This window comes from Sebastes umbrosus, chromosome 9 (genome assembly GCF_015220745.1).
Source record: "Sebastes umbrosus isolate fSebUmb1 chromosome 9, fSebUmb1.pri, whole genome shotgun sequence".
Classification (NCBI taxonomy): domain Eukaryota; kingdom Metazoa; phylum Chordata; class Actinopteri; order Perciformes; family Sebastidae; genus Sebastes; species Sebastes umbrosus.
In genome coordinates this window covers 19558459-19577013 of record NC_051277.1, presented here as the reverse complement: position 1 = coordinate 19577013, position 18555 = coordinate 19558459, and the positions used below count along the sequence as shown (strand labels likewise).

The following is an 18555-nucleotide window of genomic DNA, read 5'->3' as shown; positions in this document are numbered from 1 at the left end:
CTGTGTCACTCAGGAACCTAAACTGACAGAGAAATTGAAGAGAGTGACTCTCAACATTCCCAAACAGCGATCAGTGTGCGAGTCAGCGATGGAGAGTGGCAGATCTCTGATGCGAGGCGAACCAGTTTCCTCTGGGCAATGTGGCCGGATCTGCGTCAGTACCAGGAAAGCATCTGACAGGCAACAACTCCACCACCCTGACACCACGAATACTTCCACAGGAACATGTCCTCACAAACCCCAGTGTTGACAAACTGTTTTTGTTGTGTTGAAAATATTGCTGGCAATATAGAGATGACTTTTAATTGAGTACATTAAATTTATATTTATCTGAAGTTTTTGAGGTATTTTTCTGAATTGCATGCTTTTACTTTTTATTTTTTTATTTTTATATAAAGCTTTCTACTGAGTCAGATCTACACCTAAAGAGAAAAAGAACATGCCACTTTTTAGGGCCCTGACACACCAAGCCAACGGTCGGCCATCTGGACAGTTTGAGGTCGTCGTGAGCGTCTGTTGGCCTAGTTTTTGCGGTGTGTCCTGCATCGTCGGCTCTAGTCTGCCCGTGTTGGAGGCTTTTTGGATGATTCAGCATGTTGACACTGCGGCAGAGGCCGTCGGTGAGAGAAATCACTCTGATTGGTGGTTCAGCTTAAACAAATCAGTGCACGAGAAGAGAAACGGAAGTGAGGAAAGCAAGCCAACAAGTAAAGTCAAGCGGGCACACACAGAAGGCTCTGATCATTGCAATACAAGGATATTTTTACAACAACATGGCCGTCTGGCATGAAGCTAAGTGGCGTGTGAGAGTGGTGTGAAAATGGTCGGCAAACGGCGCTTTGTTTCGTGGACGTATCATAACAATGGCTTGTATATCCGCAGTCCTCGGTCTTTTGGTTTCCCTTTTTGAATGACGAATACAGACTACCACCGCCTGCTGGTGTGGAGAGTTATTTCATCTCACGCAGGCGCAGAACGTACGTGCTAACTAGCTGTCGGCCTTCATTGCTGCTAGTTCTTCGATGTCGGCTTGGTGTGTCTGGGCCTTTAAAGAGGACCTATTTCGCTCATTTTCAGGTGCATACTTGTATTTTGGGTTTCTACTAGAACATGTTTACATGCTTTAATGTCTCATACCAGCTGTGCTGCAGCACCTCGTTTCACTCTGTCTGAAATGCTCTGTTTGAGCGATGAAAGTTACTTTCTTCTGTTATGATCAAGTTGATCGATCAAGTTGATAACCAGACATCGTTAGCTAGCATAGCTAGCTAGTTGAAAAGTTGTCTCAGCTGCATCCCCGGAGCTGTACTCGAAGTTGTTCGATGTTTAGCTACATAAAGTTATACCTGGTGGGGACTCCATCCCTTATACTGCTGCCAAGATGAAAGCGTAACATTACAGTTATCTGTACTTTCGATCTGGATTGGGTCACTCAGGCTTTTGTTTGAGAGGTGGAGGACAAGAAATAATCGTTGGTAACTGCGGTCAAGCTAGCTGTCCCTCGCGTCTTCGTCAATAAACCACCCACCACGAAAGTTGGAGACAGACACAGGCAGAGCAGAGGTAGTAACGTCGCTTGAGAAGCAATGTCTGGAAAATTATCAAATGAGCTGGTTTGACCATGGAGATGGGAGAGTCGGCTAGCTTGGTTGTAGTCGTTGGTTGCATGGGTGTTCAGTTTCAGTCAGTGTAGTCCGCCAGTGCGTCTCTCGCCAGGGATGACAACGCATCTAACTTATTGCAAGAATCCACAATCCTCCCCTCTGGGTTTTCAATCCCAGACGGGACTGTAGAAACACAACCCAGACTTATCTTTTCATTGGTTTGTGTATCAAATTGAACAACAACTAACGTTTTGGCTGACAGTGATGTAAAAGCTGAACTGTCATTAGCAGAGAGTGGAGGGCAGCTTTGTTTTGCATCCCATAAGGCTGTGACGTCACATGAAAACTATGAATAGGTCCTCTTTAATTTATGTTCCCATAGCTTTTGCATTGGGATATCATGATAAAATAGTCGTTGTGACACGTGGTAGTCCAAAAACTCCACTATTGGGATTGCACAGTCACTAAGAAGGATAGAAATGAAAAAAGCTTGAACTGAATTTTGTAATAGTATATTAGAGAAAAAAACATTTTTAAGCTGACCCTGTCAAATAGCAGGAAATCCCATGAGCTCGCTGGGTTCAAGATTTATTTAGAATAATTTTCCAAACCCTGGGATTAGAATTTGAGGACCCCCCGCATGAAAATCTTCTGCACTACCAGATGAGCTCACACACACCAATGTCACTGCACAAGTGTGTATCGCTGCAACCTGTCAAAGTATGCACTGTGGGATGTGTACATTGACTGCTGGCCACCACTTTACTTTGCAAACAGTTTCAATGTATTTTAATACTTTACTTCTGCTTAACTAGAATTCCAGCAAAGTAGTCGTGCATGTAGTCTTTCCACCTCTGCAGATATCTTTCAAACATTCAGTGAGATGACAACTAAAGCAGACAGTGCCAATATTGACTACGTATGAAATGATGTCATAATTAAACAATGGCCAAAATCTCCCATCACCACATGCTATTCAAAGGAGCTTCTCTGAGATCAAAAGATTTTAACGCCACTGTAGACAGCGTGTGGTTTTAGTTTTATGAGATTAGAGCACGTGTCAGTGTTGTGGAGGATTGAGCTGCCTGCATTGTGATTAATGAAGCAGCTCTGAACTCCTCTCTGGGCATCTATTGATTCAGCTCTGTGGCCGGCCTCGCGCTGAATTAATCGGCCTGCAAATATGCAAGACTTATGCCTTCTGCTCGGCTCGGGCCGGCAATTTGAAGCGGACATGAATCCACTGTCTGACACTCACGCCCAAGAGTGGAGTCTATCAATGCCCTGCTCTGTGATGAAGTGTGAGGAGAGTGACAGTGAGCAGCGCGGTCAAAGTTATTTGTTCACGGGAATGTGGCATTTATGAACTGAATCTGCAAGAAAAGTGATCATAAAACTATACATGTTGGCTTTCTTAAACTGAACATGATAGTGACTATTAGATTAGATTGTAATAATGCCATGAGGCCAAACAGTTAGAGTGGAAATGTCTGCATAATCGATGCACAATGCATCAATGCAGCTCTGTTGATGTTTGTCTAGCAGAGTTTTCAGGCTCTGGAAAGTTGTAAAGCGGAGAGTGTCTGCACGTCAGGATTCGACACATCACTTTGTCTGCACAGCTTAGCTTCACAAGGACAGGGGGCAACGAACACAACGTGATTCACTGGTGTTGATATTGGAGCTCCGCTACACACCACCTCCCCTTCTACCCCACCCTGTCGCTCTCTCTCTCTCTGTCTGTCTGTCTCTGCATACTTTCTGTTTTCACATGTGCTGCTACAGGATAGCTTTTCTGACAGAGTCACAGAGGAGAGAACTGATAACTGTCACAAAACTGAACTGAAGGGACAAAAAGTGATTTTGTCTTGAGCTGCACAGTTTTAAATGGCACTTTTTTTATATATGAATACAACTGGGACCACCATCAGCCTGTTTGTAGTCTGTACTGACTGCAATGTAAACGCAGCCGCGTAAATATGCTATGCTCAGAGCTAGTGACGCAGAATAAAAAGCGAAAAAGACCGCTTGTGGCGGGCGGGTGGTGAGGTTGATGGATCCAACAAACACTCAACACAAACACTTTTAACCAGGAGACTAGTGTTAGAGACGGGTGTTTTGTTTTGTACGTTACGTTTATCACATGTTTTCTGTACTTATGTTACTTTACTTAGTTATTTTACTTAGTTTACATACTTATCTTAAGCCCAACCATGATGTTTTTCCTAAACCTAACTAAGTGGCATTGTTATCTAAACCTAAGTGAGTGGTTTTGTTGCCCCATGCTGATACTGCACCTTCATACACGTGTAATATTCACTCCTCAGCACAGCAAAACGTGACACTGATGCTATCCTATCCTGCTATTAACTGCGGACGTTACCGTAGATTTATTACACAGCTTTGTTGAATACTTGATTCTGATTAGTCAACCATGGCATTCTACGGTCTGTAATTTCTTTATAGCAGACCGTTGCTATGTATAACAGGCCGTTGCTATGGACGCAGTTCTGAACTCGGACTCAGGCAGACCATTTTTGTGTCAAGATATTGATTTCTTAAGTAAGTAGCCATGTAATAAGCGGGATAATGTGCAGCTAGCGGAACATTGTTGTGACCCTATCTGGGTTTATTTGACAACAATGACCGGCTCGCTGCACATTATCCCTTACTTGTTGTTACTATTAGATTAGATTGTATTAATGTCATGAGGCCAAACAATTAGAGTGGAAATGTCTGCATAATCGATGCACAATGCATTAATGCATCAATGCTTACTTGTTGCATAGCGTACAAATGACACGCAAAAAGCCTTCCTTTGAGACCTGGTTGAAGAAAATACATTAATTCAATATAATTTTATTTGGAGAGAAGTAACTCTTTCCATCTATTCGATCTCTATTCTGCTGGAGTACTTGTCCCTATCATCTTTTTCTAAATTATTGTGTCAAATAACCTTTTGCGTTTTCCAAACCTGTCATTCAATTTCCAAGATCTGGATTATGTTGAATACTTGAATCAGCTTTAGTTGGATGTTCAGAGAGCTTGATATGGGGTAACTGAAAGCCTCATATGCAAGTAGACACAACACTAACGTAATAATGATTACATACATTCATATGTCACTTTAGTAGCCTGGTAAATTAGCATAGATAGCAGAGACTCTATAATGATGAGAGGAGATGAGAGGAAATGTGGGGTTTCACTTTACTTCTGAATAAGCAGGGCAGTCCGAAGCTTCTGTAGGCCAACAGCTTGCAGAAAAAACGCTGTGGAGATGGCAGGTGGTTCCGGCTTTAATGGACTGTTTCCCTAAAATAATTTGTGGGGCAGGTGGTTGCCAACGTTGGCAGGGTCAGTACTGATTTCCCCCAGTGCAATTCCCTGCTCTTGTGCCATTCAAGTCTCTGATGGAGGACAGCTGGCACCAAGTGACCCTCTCAGTGATGCAGATAATGAACTGCAGTTTTGTTTTTTTTGGAACGCAGCAGAGCCACACCAGCTTTTGGCTCTCCGCTGCTCATCTATCAAACTAGACCACGCTTTGTTGAGCATTCTTGGTTAAGGTGAAAGATGTTTTCTTTCTTTTTTTTTTTTATCTCATCTGAGAGTTTTGGAGATGGTGTTGCCCTAGAGCTTAAATGAGTCAGCCACTCACGCATGCCATTGATTTCCAGCGGGAGATGAGAGGGAAAGTTGCCGTGGAGGTTAATCTTGAAATCAATTCTTTTGAGCATATTTTGTCAGCACAACATGCCGGGCTGCCTCTATTCTGTAACTGGTGTTTTGTTTGTTTTGTTTTAGCTTTATAAGTTAGTTTTGTTACATGCATTTGTTGGGCACCACGTACAGAAAGCATGAATCACATACAAAGAGAAGGGATGCCCCGTACCAAATTTAGCTGTTAGCTCTGCAGTCCCAGGGCAGATAAATCTAAAAAAAACGTCTTTTATGATCAGGACAGTTGAGACGAAATAATTGCTGTCATCTCTAAAATTGGGAAGTTTGATGAAAGGGTTATACATCAAACTAAGGCCCATTATGTAATGTATTATATACATAGTGTGTACATGAGGGTATGTATGATCCATGTTTTATGCGTGTATGTACATTGTGACTTTGGTATGTTGTGTGATGCAGTGGCCTGGAGCCCATGACAAATGTCCCTGTGGGACTATGCAGTACAGTCTCTTTGGTATAGTAGCCTATGGTAGGGTATCACAATAGTTCATTATCCATTTAACCCTCTGAAACCCACGGGATCGCGTGCAATCCCAACTGACTTTACTGTCTTTCAGAGGTTGTAGCAATGAGACCATTTTTTAAAATTTGACCTCTCTGTATAAAATGACCTGCGGTGACCTCTAGGATAATCACAGCCTCATGAAACTTTACAGCCACAAACTAGAGACCTGTAGAGCATTCAGATTAGGTGTGGTTTTCCTATAGGTAGATTGACAATAAGGGGGTTTCTGAGCAGTTTCCAGAACATAAGTGCTCGCCATCCAATCGGCAAAAAATGCAATTCTTGCAAAAATCTTGAAATGTCAAAAGTTTTTCATATCACAATCATGGCTTTTCTATGGTGTTCCTCAAGGTCTTGGTGTCTTAATGTGATATTTTGGAGGGATTATTGATTATTTTGATCAATTCTCGAGTAGTAAAAATTGTTGAATTTAGCACCAAATCTGTGTAACAAATGGTATCAACTTAAAAATTGCTGCAACAACTTATGAGACATAATAGAGCATGGGGATGACCATCATATACTTCTATCATAATGTTCTAAACCCTTTTACAATTTCTTTTAAATAATTAATTAATTGAATCCATATTTATTTCTGATTTATGACTGGAACAATTTGACACATTGCTGAGCTGCATCTCAAATTAATCTTCAGGTTCCCAGCTTTCAGGTGATGCACACCACTTCTATCTGACATCTACTGTTGACCTGCCATCTCCCCATAAAGACGCCCTGTACTCCCCTAGAAAAAAGACAAAAACGGATCTAAGTGGGTTTCAGAAGGTTAATAATTGGCCTCTGAGCTGCTATAATTCTGGAGGATAATAACTCACATAACCTATAAATGAAACAAAATGTAAAAGTTCCCACACACAGTTTAGTGTAGGTTACAGTGCCTCCATCACTGTACTCTCTATGTACCATTTATAGTAACATCAACAGGCCCACGTCATCACTTGTAGCAGTGCTGCCAAAATAAGCCAATTAGGTTTATTGATTTGTTGTGAGCACCTTAAACAGAGCGGGAACCTGACGACAAGGGGATCCAATTCAATTGCTCCAGTACACTGTAAATAAACAGGAAGGCTGCAGCGGGCAAGCTGCCACAGTGTATAGTGCAGGTTGTGATTATATTACACTCAGGAAACCCTGTTTATTCACTGACCACAGAAATATCTTTAGCTTATAGAAAGTCATGAATTCCAATATAAGGGCTAAAAAAAGACAAAGGAACTACAATCGAAATTGTTGCATCTGAAAAAATGAATGTACTGACGCAATAAAACTGCGTCAATGTTAACCACCATGTGGTTCATTTGTTGTTTTTGTAATGGTTTAATATAAAAAAAAAAAACGAGCGCCAACACAAAGGTGCAGTAACGTGTGCGCCGGTGCGTAAAGTGTCGTGCTGCACATCCCTGTTGTATAGATGGAGAGGTTTCTCTATGGCAACCCTGTCTCTCCTCCGTGTCCATGGCAATGCCTAGGCACTTTACTTCTTTTATTCTCTCTCTCTCTCTCTCTCTCTCTCTGAGGGGTGATTTTTCACGCCATAAATCATAAAGCTGCAAGCTTCACGAGACGGAACAGGCTCCGCGCGCTTCATGCTCGTCCAGATGTGATGAGATAATGTGCGCATCTGTATGCGGAGCGTTTGAAACACAAAGGGACATTTCAACAGGGTGCCACAGTGACACAATGGGACATCACTGTCATCATTTCAACGTTAGGATGTTTACTTTCATTGTAAACATCAGTCTTATAGCTTAATGGCAGCAACATATTGGCTCTTCTTTGCCTAATTGTCTGCTTTTTGACAAGTCAGTGCAAATATAACGCATGTGCATCTCAAAGCAACACATCGTGTGCAGCATGTACAGGCCTATACAGCTTTAGATCTCCAACAGCAACATCCACATGCACCGTGCTGCTGCTGGGATCCACGGCTCAGCATCCATCCATCCAGTGGCTGCTGTTGTCTCCAGTGTAACCTCTCAGAGGGGTGATTTGGAGCGCCATGTATAGGGGATGAATGAATGGCTGCATGGTCGCGTTAAAAACCTGTGATTTTAGGGGGGTAAAGCAGTGTTTAAGGCTCGCCTCTCTTACCCTTGGAAGCATCCTTGTCTTCTTTAGGCTTCGCCACTTTTCCGCTCATAGATCCCAGTTTGGATGTGTAATTCCCGATTTAGACAAGAATGGAAAGCCCCTATTCTTAATTGTGGACTGTCCTCAATGAAATCCTTAACCCCAGGTTCCAGGTGCTGAGATAAGGGTTCTGTGGATGGAGAGAGAGAGAGGGGAATATTCATCAGAAATGTCAATAACAGCAGCACATAACGAGACAATGGACCGTGGGAGCTATACCCGAGAAGAAGCATACTGGATGTCAGTGTAAACATCCAACTAGTGATGATAAAAGAGCCTCCATATGGTTCCAAATAAAACACCAAGAATCAGCATCATCCTCATAAAGTGGTCTTACCTTATCTCCTCCACGTTTTCTGCTACATCAATGCACATTGATGAAAGGAAACGCTCCCACCATGAATCCCGTTATGTTGCATGTACAAAAAAAAATCACGACCTGCTCTGTCTGCTGTGACAAAGGAGAAGGAGAAGGAGAAGGAGAAGGAGAAGGAGCGAAAAGCTGAGAAAAGACGCGCAGGTGTTTTTTTTTTTCTCCCCACAGAGGTTCCTCAATTAACGTTGAAAAGAAGAAAAAAAAATAGAGGTCAAAACATTTGAACCGTCCAATAGTGCAAACAAAGGGGAGAAATGTCATCCAGTGTGTCTGGAGCGAGCAGGTTTGTCTTGTCTGAGGCTGACGAGCTCCTCTCTGCTCTGCTCCTCTTTCAACGCGCAGAACAATCAACAGGATCCACAACGAGAGAGAGAGCGCGCGCTCCAACACAGCGCCAATTCACACCGTGGACATCTGTTGTTGTTTTACTTCACTTCAGTGTAGCACCGCTGGGATGGAAACGAGCCACCATCCGTAGATGCAGTCAGTGTGCGAGTTGTGTTGTCGACGTGGTGGAGAATTAAAGCTGCTGCTGCTGCTGCATGCTGCACATCACCATCTTTGCTGTTGCTCTCAATCAGTTGCCTTTTTGCAGCGCTCTGCGTCATCCCATTCACATACAGCTTACGCATTTACCTCATGTGTGTATGATCTGAGGGGGGTTCTTTCTTTTTTTTACTTTATTGCCATTAATACAAATTAACAGGCAATAATCATCACAAAACAAAACCGCCTTGAGACTGGGCCTCACCTGACATACATGTGCACACTGTAAACAATTGCTGTTAATTTACAGCAGGATTTCAACAGTATTAACCCTCCTGTTGTCTTCGGGTCAAATTTGACCCGTTTTCAAACTTCATTATATCATAAATATTGGATGTCTTTCACCTAATTTCCTCAAAATTACATGAATGGTTCCCTTATATGGTCTTTGCAAAAAACACACTCTCACACTGTCATTAAACATTTTTTTTATATTATAATATTTGTAATATTCTGACTAAACTTTGACATATAGCGGTCTGTGATAATCCATCAACATTATTCCTCCAATTTTGAGTATAGTCCAAATAATTCATAATTTCTGCATTTTTTTCCTAAAAAATTAGGTTTCATTTCATATAAATTAGGTTTATTGACCATGAATTCCAAAACAAAGTGTAAAACTTGTGATAATGACTTGGAATGAAGTTGGCCAAAAAGGTGTAATACAGAATTGGGTGATAATTTATAATGTATGCTTAAAAACAGTCAAACCAGACCGGGTCAATTTTGACCTGCAAGGGAAGACAAAAGTTGCATGGTCCACGGGAAGACAACAGGAGGGTTAATCTGTTATTGCTAAAAACAGTGCTGTACTGTTAATACAAAAGAAAACCTGTTAAATTACGCTCAACTATGATGCATTCTTAAAAAACACCACTTTACTGCTGATCAACTGTCTAAGTATCATCAGTAACAGTTTTTAATTCTGGGACCTGATCTGCACATGTGAGGCTTGTACATTGTACATGATTGTAAAATCAGTGAATTAGCTCTGTTCTTCACTCACATGTTGTTCTGGTTTGCATTCTGTGCTTGTAGCCAGCTATAGACAGACATTTTGGGAAAAGTGTCAACAAGTTTATTATAGCCTTTTTCCTAACAAGTGCCTTTAATTATATTTAGTGTGACTATTCCTATGTCTGTAACCTGCTAAGTCTATTCATTTAGGCAAAAAATAATGTTTATTAAAATGTATGTAAAAAAATACAACCTAAATAGTGCATTAAAACAAATCTAATAAGATAATGTAAAAGAAAGGTGAAAAACAGCTATATAATGTATCTTTAAACAGTAAATTAACTGTAAAATACTGTGAAATTAATAAAAACAAAACATACAAAACAGTTCAAACTGTATTTTTCATTAACAGTACAAAGCTGTAAATTTCAGTGACAGTATAATAATGTTAATTTTACAGTAACATAAAGGCAACCCTGCTGCCAGTTCTTTACTGTTATTTTACTGGGAAATTCAGTAACAGTGTACACAAAAACAAAGTAACGCCGCATATGGATGGAGTGCACACACATCCACCCACATATATACCTACAAAAACTGTACATCAAAGTGTGTGGTTTCGTAATGTAGATTTATTAGACGGTTTAAACGGGACCACATGGTGAATTTTCATTAAAAACTAAATATTTCAGTCACCACTTTATTATTTATCATTGTCCTTTATTTAACCAGGTTAGTCCCATTGAGATCAAAGATCTCTTTTACAAGGGAGACCTGGCCAAGATAGCATCAAGACAGTTATAGTGAAAGTAACAGACAACACATACATTAACAACATTAAAACTTGCTCATACAAAACACTTGACACACACAGACAACCTGGACTTCAGCGATTTCACCAGAGCTTTAAACTCATTCAAGGTAACTAAGTTTTGAAGTTGAAGATCAGATTGTACATTATTCCAAGCAGTAGGTGCCGAAAACCTAAAAGCTTTCTTTCCCAATTCAGTCCGTACTTTGGGAACAACAAATTGCAAAATGTCCATAGAACGAAGATTATGACTTCCAGTTTCCATTTTTAAAAGAGAAGACAAGTAAGAAGGAACTAAACCCAGAATGCTTTTGTAGATAAACACATACCATATATGAGGGACTGCACAGCAATGTTATCACTTGTCCAGTGTCCCACATATTGATACTGTGTCCCACTTCAAAAATCAAACCACTGCAGGACAGACACTTTTCTAAAAATCTGGCTTTCATCCAATGATTGTGAAGAAAGCAGGGAAGGCTGTCATCACGGGGGTCAAGTGCAGGTTAACCTGTTTTTGCTAGGCTATGGCCAACGGGGGAAAGTCACAAGCTATGCAGATTTAGGCAGAATATGATGGTATAACTACCACAAAGAAAAGGAAATGCAGCTACAACAAAGACTGCTACTTATAAGTTGGTGAAGCCGGTGGAAGGTGATTCTCAGTTTCTTTGCAAAATGAGTTATTTTTCAACCAGAGGGCAAAGCATAGAGATGTTACAAGCTAAGGGGCAGAATAGAAATGTTGATTTTTTTTTTTAAGTTAGACATTATATCGAAATTGAGGACTACTGCTCAGCATTAGTAGCGTGTCCCACATTGTCCCACACAAACATACTTTTAGTCCCACATTTGGTTTGTTGGGATCTGATCCCCCTAACAGGCCCTGCATGTAACAATCATGTGCTGTCCAGTAAGTTTATAAGGCTTTTGTTGCAAAGAGTATAATGTTGTGCAAAACAAGATCACTTAAATCACTGCAACTAGATGAAAACAAAACAACTTGGTTCCTTCAGGGTGGAACTGCACACGTACTGTAGAAGGTTCTGGAAAGTTTTCTACTGACGGTGTGGCACAGCAGGAGGGTTTAGACTGCAATATGCTTCTTAACAATAGTTTCTTCATTTTGTAAACATAATATTGAGCCCTTTTTCACTAAAATAAATTAAAATAAGTAGAAATAACTGGATAACAATGACAGAATTTAGCTGGTTTTCAAAGTTAATCAACACATTTCATGATACCACAGCACACGTAGCAGAGAAAGTTGACACCCGTTTTAGCCCAGTTGAAAAATCCAAGACATGTAGGTTCTCACATGATTTATTTTTTCATTTTGTTACAAAAAAAAAGCAGGACTATATATTCTATAATATAAAGAGGGGTTCAAGTATGGAAAGCGGCACATCAGATCCTCCTGAAACAATCAGTTATCTTGTTTTGTCATCGGCTCACTCTTTAAAGGGTTGGTTCACCCAACTTACAAAAATCATATTTTTTTACTCACTCTCTTGTGGTATCTCGCCATGCAAAAAGTGTGGGTTTTAATTGCCCAGGTTTTGCAAAATCTGTCCCCAAAGTTTAATGTTGTCACCCCAGAACAATGAAGGTAAATTGGAACTACTTCCCACCAAAGAAATAGTCTTTACTTTTGAAAACCTTTACTTAACCTTTACAAATTCTGAAAGTCCTTACCTTTAAAGCCTGTAAAGATGAAGCCTAAAACTTACACCTCATCCTTCGCTTGGACTCGCATTAAACTCCCGCTCCAAATGCTTACAGCCAAAAATCCAAATTGTCTTGAATCCTCGGAATCCACTTTTAGAGTCAATATATACTGTAAATTAGAGTATTGATTTTATCAGCTGTCATTCAGAAGTCTCCATCCAATCCCAGTCTGATCTTTGCAGGCTTTATGTCACACCCCTTTACCCTGCAGGTCTGTTAGCACTCAGTGGCAGCAGAGGAAAAAAGACCTGCGGGTTGACGGTTATAAGATCTATATAGAGGCTATTTTTAGAAGAAACAGGATCCCTTTTAAACTTTCTTCACATGCTCAAATCATCCTGAGATGTCATGTCCCACTGTGGCCTGTTTGGCCTGTTTCAACAAGCCTCAAATGGTTAAATCATTATGGTTTTAAAAAGTTCACACATATTATTTATTTCTCTTTAGTCTTTAAGACAAATTGAACTCAATTTAAGCTAATTCCTCTTTTTATATTGTTGCATTGGGACTGTGTCACAACATGGTATGGTATTTTACACTATGTACATATACATTTTATTTTATATCCCTCTTTGTATTATCTTTGTTTCTGTTGTGATAATGTTAATGTTATTAACAGATGACAGTCTTAAGTCTCTACAGTAGTTGTACGCTCAATGAGTAGTCCATCTGTCCTTTGCATTTGTATCTGTGGACCTTGACTGGTACAGTTTAGAACGATCCCTGATAGATTTTCAACTTGTCCCGGTGGTTATTGCCATAACTCTTTTATGTAGACAGCTGAGTCCTTGTCCATGTGCCTCTTTATTTTTATTGAATCATAATTTAAAGCCCATGAAAAGGCTCACCTACTGCGTTCAGTCCCCTCCGTTTAAAGTGCTCGTCTCATTTTTTGAAGAAAATTTATTGATTTATTCCTTTTTCTTAAATCACGACATCTGACTGCTCCTTAGCATTCACTGGCAGTGAGCGGATGCATGGTTCTTATTTATGATAGCGGCGGATATCTTAGCACCAGACCGGAATCAGGAAGACTGTGAATCAATAGGAGCTGACCCAGTGCAGTGGAGGGGTCAAGGAAGTGACACCGGGGGGGAGGGAGGGTGAGGGGGACTTTGAGTGGACATAAGAGATGCAGTCACTCACTTAGCCAACAAAATGATCACGCATACACAAACACACAACACATTATATGCATCACGAACATTTGTATCAATTTACATGAAATCATTCTTATATGTATGACTTGTTGTGAGTGGTGAAACCAAACTTTAAGCCCCCATTTATTTCTTCTTTTTCATGGAATACAATGCAGAATAGGATGTTTTTGCAGGATGTATACCATAATTAATAGTCATGAAAATATGTACCACAAAGCCTTTAATGGTGTAAATACTGTGTGTGACTGAGCAAAGCCACTGGAGTTCATGAACAGAAAATGGTGTGGTCAGGATGTACCGTATTTAAAATTTGCACATATAATGAAAATGTAAATAATGTTTTAAAGGAACAGTGTGCAACATTTCGGGGGATCTATTAGCAGAAATGGAATATAATATAATAACTATGTTTTTGATTGTGTATAATCACCTAACACTAAGAATCGTTGTGTTTCCGTTAGCTTAGAATGAGCCCTTCATATCTACAAAGGGAGCGGGTCCTCTTCACGGAGTCCGTCATGTTTCTACAGTAGCCCAGAACGGACAAAAAATTGTACATGTGTTTTTCTGTTACCTGAAGGCCACCGTAGTTCTCTACACACTTGTAAAACTACGATAACGTGAGCCGCAGATTGCAAAACCGTGGTACCGCCAGCCGCCGTCTGATTTCTGTTACTCCTAAAGTAGTGTTATTATGGTAAGAATGGCCTCTGAGCAAGGTGAATGGCGTTACCACAGTTTTGCACTTGGCAGCTCACGTTACCGCAGTCTTGGAAAGGGACGAGTGAGTGGAGCATTTGGTTGTAATCTGCAACCATGCCAGTAGATGTCGCCAAATCCTACACACTGTACCTTTAAGTAACCTTTCAAGTGTTTTTACTGAGACTGAGATGTTATGTGTAATGTCATCATAAGGCTAGGTACTGGTGACTCGTTAGTGTGGAAATAGGCTAAGAGGTAGAGCGCTGACTCACCAGAAGGGCATGTGCTTGTATGTTGGAAATGAGGTATAAAGAGAGAGGGTTAGAGAGAGTGTAAATGTCAGCGGGTTGTGTTCCCACTGTGTCTATGGCCTGTGGCCCCCTTTGACCTTTCCAGCAAGGCATCGCTGTACAGTGCTACATTCACCCCCAGCCTGTTTAAAGCAAAAGCCCTGAAGCTCAGTTGGTACAGCACAAACAAACTCCTGACTCGCACTCTGTCACCTCTGATGTCACTTCACAGGCCGTGTCTACCAACGCCACAGAATACCCCCGAATCACTTTTTGTCTGCTGATTGCAGGATTTCTGCTAGAAAATGCACCATCACCTTATTATGAAACATTTATTAAAACATTCCTATAAGAGACATGTTACTGTTAGTAATATTTAAAAAAAAAATCCACAAAGATTATACTATTTCTGCACAAACATGTTTCAACGTGATTCATATTGACTTACATGGAAATGTATTCTAAAAGATACACTTCAGTTATTATTGTTGCATGCCTGTGCAACCTTCCATCTGCAAATTTCCTCCCAATTCATTGTTGATGTTTCAAAAATCACCTTTAAATTGTGTTTTGGACCATTGTAATGTGTGTGCAGCAGATTAGCAGCAAAAAAAACCTGTTAAGATCTCAGCATTTATAAATCTTAATAAAACACAAATGCACATCTGTGCATACCATATGTATACTGTAGTATGCCAGTGTAGATTGTCCAGTAGAGGAAGTTTATAGTGTGGGTTATTTGTCATTTCTCTAAGCAGTATTTAAGCAAAGATGATGTTATATATTCCAGTCACACAGAATCACTCAAGGCAGCACAATGTCATTTGATGAAGAGATTGCCTGTTCTGTGTTTGCATTGGTTTACTTCAGGCTCTGAGGTTACTTCCAATATTTGTAAAACATGTGATTCAAACAGATTAGTAGTTTTTACGTGGGGGGTGTCAGTCAAACCCTTACTTGTCTTAGATTTGTGATTGGTTGATCTTTTGACAACATGTTTCTCCAATGGCCTCTGCGATTTATTGAGATGGAGTATTGTGGGCAAAGAGAATGAATGGATTAATGTTAAAATGATCGAAAGGTTGAATGGATGAATTCATTATCATAGAACTGAAAAACAAATTTAACATTTTAAGGTTTTAAAGGACAGGTGTGTAACATTTAGGGGGATCTATTGGCAGAAATAAAATGAATATTAATAATTTTGTTTTCACTACTGTATAATCACCTCAAAAAATAAGAATTGTTGTATTTTTGTTAGCTTAGAATGAGCCGTTTATATCTACATAGGGAACGGCTCTTCTTCACGGAGTCCGATATTTTGCATCACCATTTTTCTACAGTAGCCCAGAACGGACAAACCAAACACTAAGTTTTCCTGCTTGGGCTAGAGTCGACAACGTTACTCGCTGCCATCGCCGTCGCTCTCTCTCTCTTGCCTCACCACTAATTTCCCACATACATACACACTCTAAGCACGGACTATGCTCCAAATGACCTACGCTACCCGTACAACAACTGGCTATAGATAGGACCATTCGTGTTTTTGTGTCGGCCACCGTAGCGATCCTACACACTTGGCACACGGCAGAGGCTTCAGTTGGTTGTAGTTTGCAACCTCATCGCAAGATGCCACGAAATCTGCTCCTTTAAGGTTTTTGCAAAAAGTTCTTGTCTTGAATTGCATCAGATTTTACAGATGTTCTTGTTATTTTGTCCACCTCCTGACCTGTCCACACCATGCACTATATAGGCCTTGTCTACATTTCTTCAATCAGATATTCTATTTTTAAGGAAATTCTGTACGTTGAGCTGGAAGTGCATATTTATCATCGCTGTCAGTTTAAAACCAATTTCCAGTTTTTGTGGATAACAGCCACTCACCCCATCTGCACACTGAGCTGACTTATAAATCAGCTGCATAGGATGACAGACTAACACCGGACCAATAGCGAAGGAGCTGCTTGATTTGTAACTTGGCTGGGCTGAAAATCACCCGAGGTGATAATTGTGGAGGAGCCAGTATGGATGCTAGGAGGGATTAGTCCTAAAAATCATTCTTTAGAACAGGCGGCGAGGTGTTGGAGGGTGATTAATGCTTCAATATTGTGCAGCAGGGTTACACGTCTGCCACTGTTTGTAGGTGTTAGCCTGATTCAAGCTCTGAGTGTGGCTGATAAGGTAATCAGGCTGGTCCTGTTACAGGAGTGCTGATCACAGTGGATACAAGCTGGAGGTCGAGTGTTTGTAGAATTTGTGTCTGTATTTTGTGTAGTACAGATGGGATTTATCCAAAACTACCTTCTGTCTGTCACTCAAAATGTGCCAAAAGTTACATGAATTACTATGTCTTGTGACATTCACTTTTATCAGAGAGTTGCAGGTTTACTAATTATAGATTAACTGAATAAATTGTGGATTTACTCAGTTAATAGAGAACATTGAAACTATATAAAAAAATGTATTTGTTCATACTTTGGAAGTTGTTTTGAGGTTAAGAGGTTAAGATTATGCAGCATTATGCAAGAGAGGTCAGTGCCATGCGTTGGGCATCAAGCAAAGCAAATAAAATATTCACATGTTGTCATCATAAATGAATATATTGAATAATAGCAGCATAATAATACAGAAAGGGCTGAAATTGGAAATGAAGTCCACACAGGTGTTTGTGCATTTTTGTCTGCATGTTAATGTGTGTGTGTCCATAGGCTCGCACATAAAAGTGAAGGATTTCATCAAACGTTCTTTACAGGACTGTTTTGCGCTTGCTCATTTATCTCGGAGCCTCACAGAGCTCAGCCGCATTGACCTCAGCTCCAGAGGTCAGAATGAGGTCAGCAAGTTATTTCAAAACTGAAGAGGTCAGGGTCGAAAGGTGTAACAGGATGTCGTATTTCTGTCACGTCTCCCTATAACGCACCACATAATTGACTTAGCCGCTCCCCAGATTACATTTTTATATCTCTCATGTCACAGAGTCGGGGTATATTTCAGCTGTGGGACAGATGATCTACATGTATTTTTGCTGCAGCTGCCATTTGGCTCTGGTGATAAAGTCTTCATCAGTCTGCTAGTAGGTGAGTTATTACTAATTGAAGTATGTTTTACTGTGTAAAAAGTGCAAAGTTGGAGTTGATTTATTATTTGGAAAAATAGATTTTACCCTCTTCCACCTCATTGGTTCTGTACAATGTAGCTTATTGCGAACTCCTTTTTGACATTCAGCAGGAGAACATTGCAGCTTCGCAGGCACTTTATGACCAGGAGGGATGGGAGATCCACTTTTCATTAACGGTGGCTGAACATCCACGAGCCGGCAGCGTCTGTCAGCTCGGCTGCATCACGGCTCACAGAACCAGCAGTGGACTTGAGCTCTTGTTTCTTAGGAAGTCATAATAGTATTGTGTTTCTGGGTCACTATTGGTAAGAGTAAGCATGGCGAAGTACATACTGTATACTCGTGCCAACGAGTACATTATATTTCTTAATTCATCTTCATTTGTCCTTCACCTGCACATGTACTTTAAAGAAAACAAATCAACTTGCACCCTTAAATGATTCTTTTACAAATTTAGCTAAACCTATGAACTATTAAACCAACTATTACTGGGTCACTGACCCATTTATAGTAGCCTTATCTGGTTTAATAAGCTTAATATGGAATCACACGGGCAGAAATACAGTATTTGAGTACTATGAATTTATTAATCAATCAAGTTATTTCTCTTAATACTAGAGTAAAGGATTTGTGGAAGAGTTCCACCTCATACAGCAAGTGATCATAACCAATAAATCAACAAAATATGAAATTGTATATGCCAAAATGTAATCATTTTATAATGTTTACATCTACTGACTCTTCCAGTACAACTACAAATGCATCACAGGCTTAAATGCGCTTTCTTTTTTACGTCTTCCTGGCAGGATTTCATCTGAAAGGCGTCCAACAGCCTTTTTAAGACTATTGGACTGTGACTGGTGTTG

At 40.3% G+C, this 18555-nt stretch overlaps 1 protein-coding gene across 3 annotated transcripts in view; it reads right to left on the bottom strand.

Moving 5' to 3' along the window:
* Window positions 1-12619, bottom strand: part of fgf13a (fibroblast growth factor 13a) — a 124184-nt gene extending 111565 nt beyond the window's left edge. Inside the window, exons 1-2 of one of the 3 annotated variants that reach the window (XM_037780001.1) lie at window positions 12387-12619; window positions 7960-8128 (exon numbers count right to left, since the gene is read on the bottom strand). In XM_037780001.1, the coding sequence (XP_037635929.1) occupies window positions 7960-8008 (49 nt within the window). In that variant the 5' untranslated portion in view covers window positions 8009-8128; window positions 12387-12619. Of the gene's footprint in view, window positions 1-7959; window positions 8129-8335; window positions 8918-12386 lie in introns of those variants that run through there. The other 2 variants (XM_037780000.1, XM_037780003.1) reach the window with 2 other exon arrangements.
* Window positions 12620-18555: the final 5936 nt, after the last annotated feature.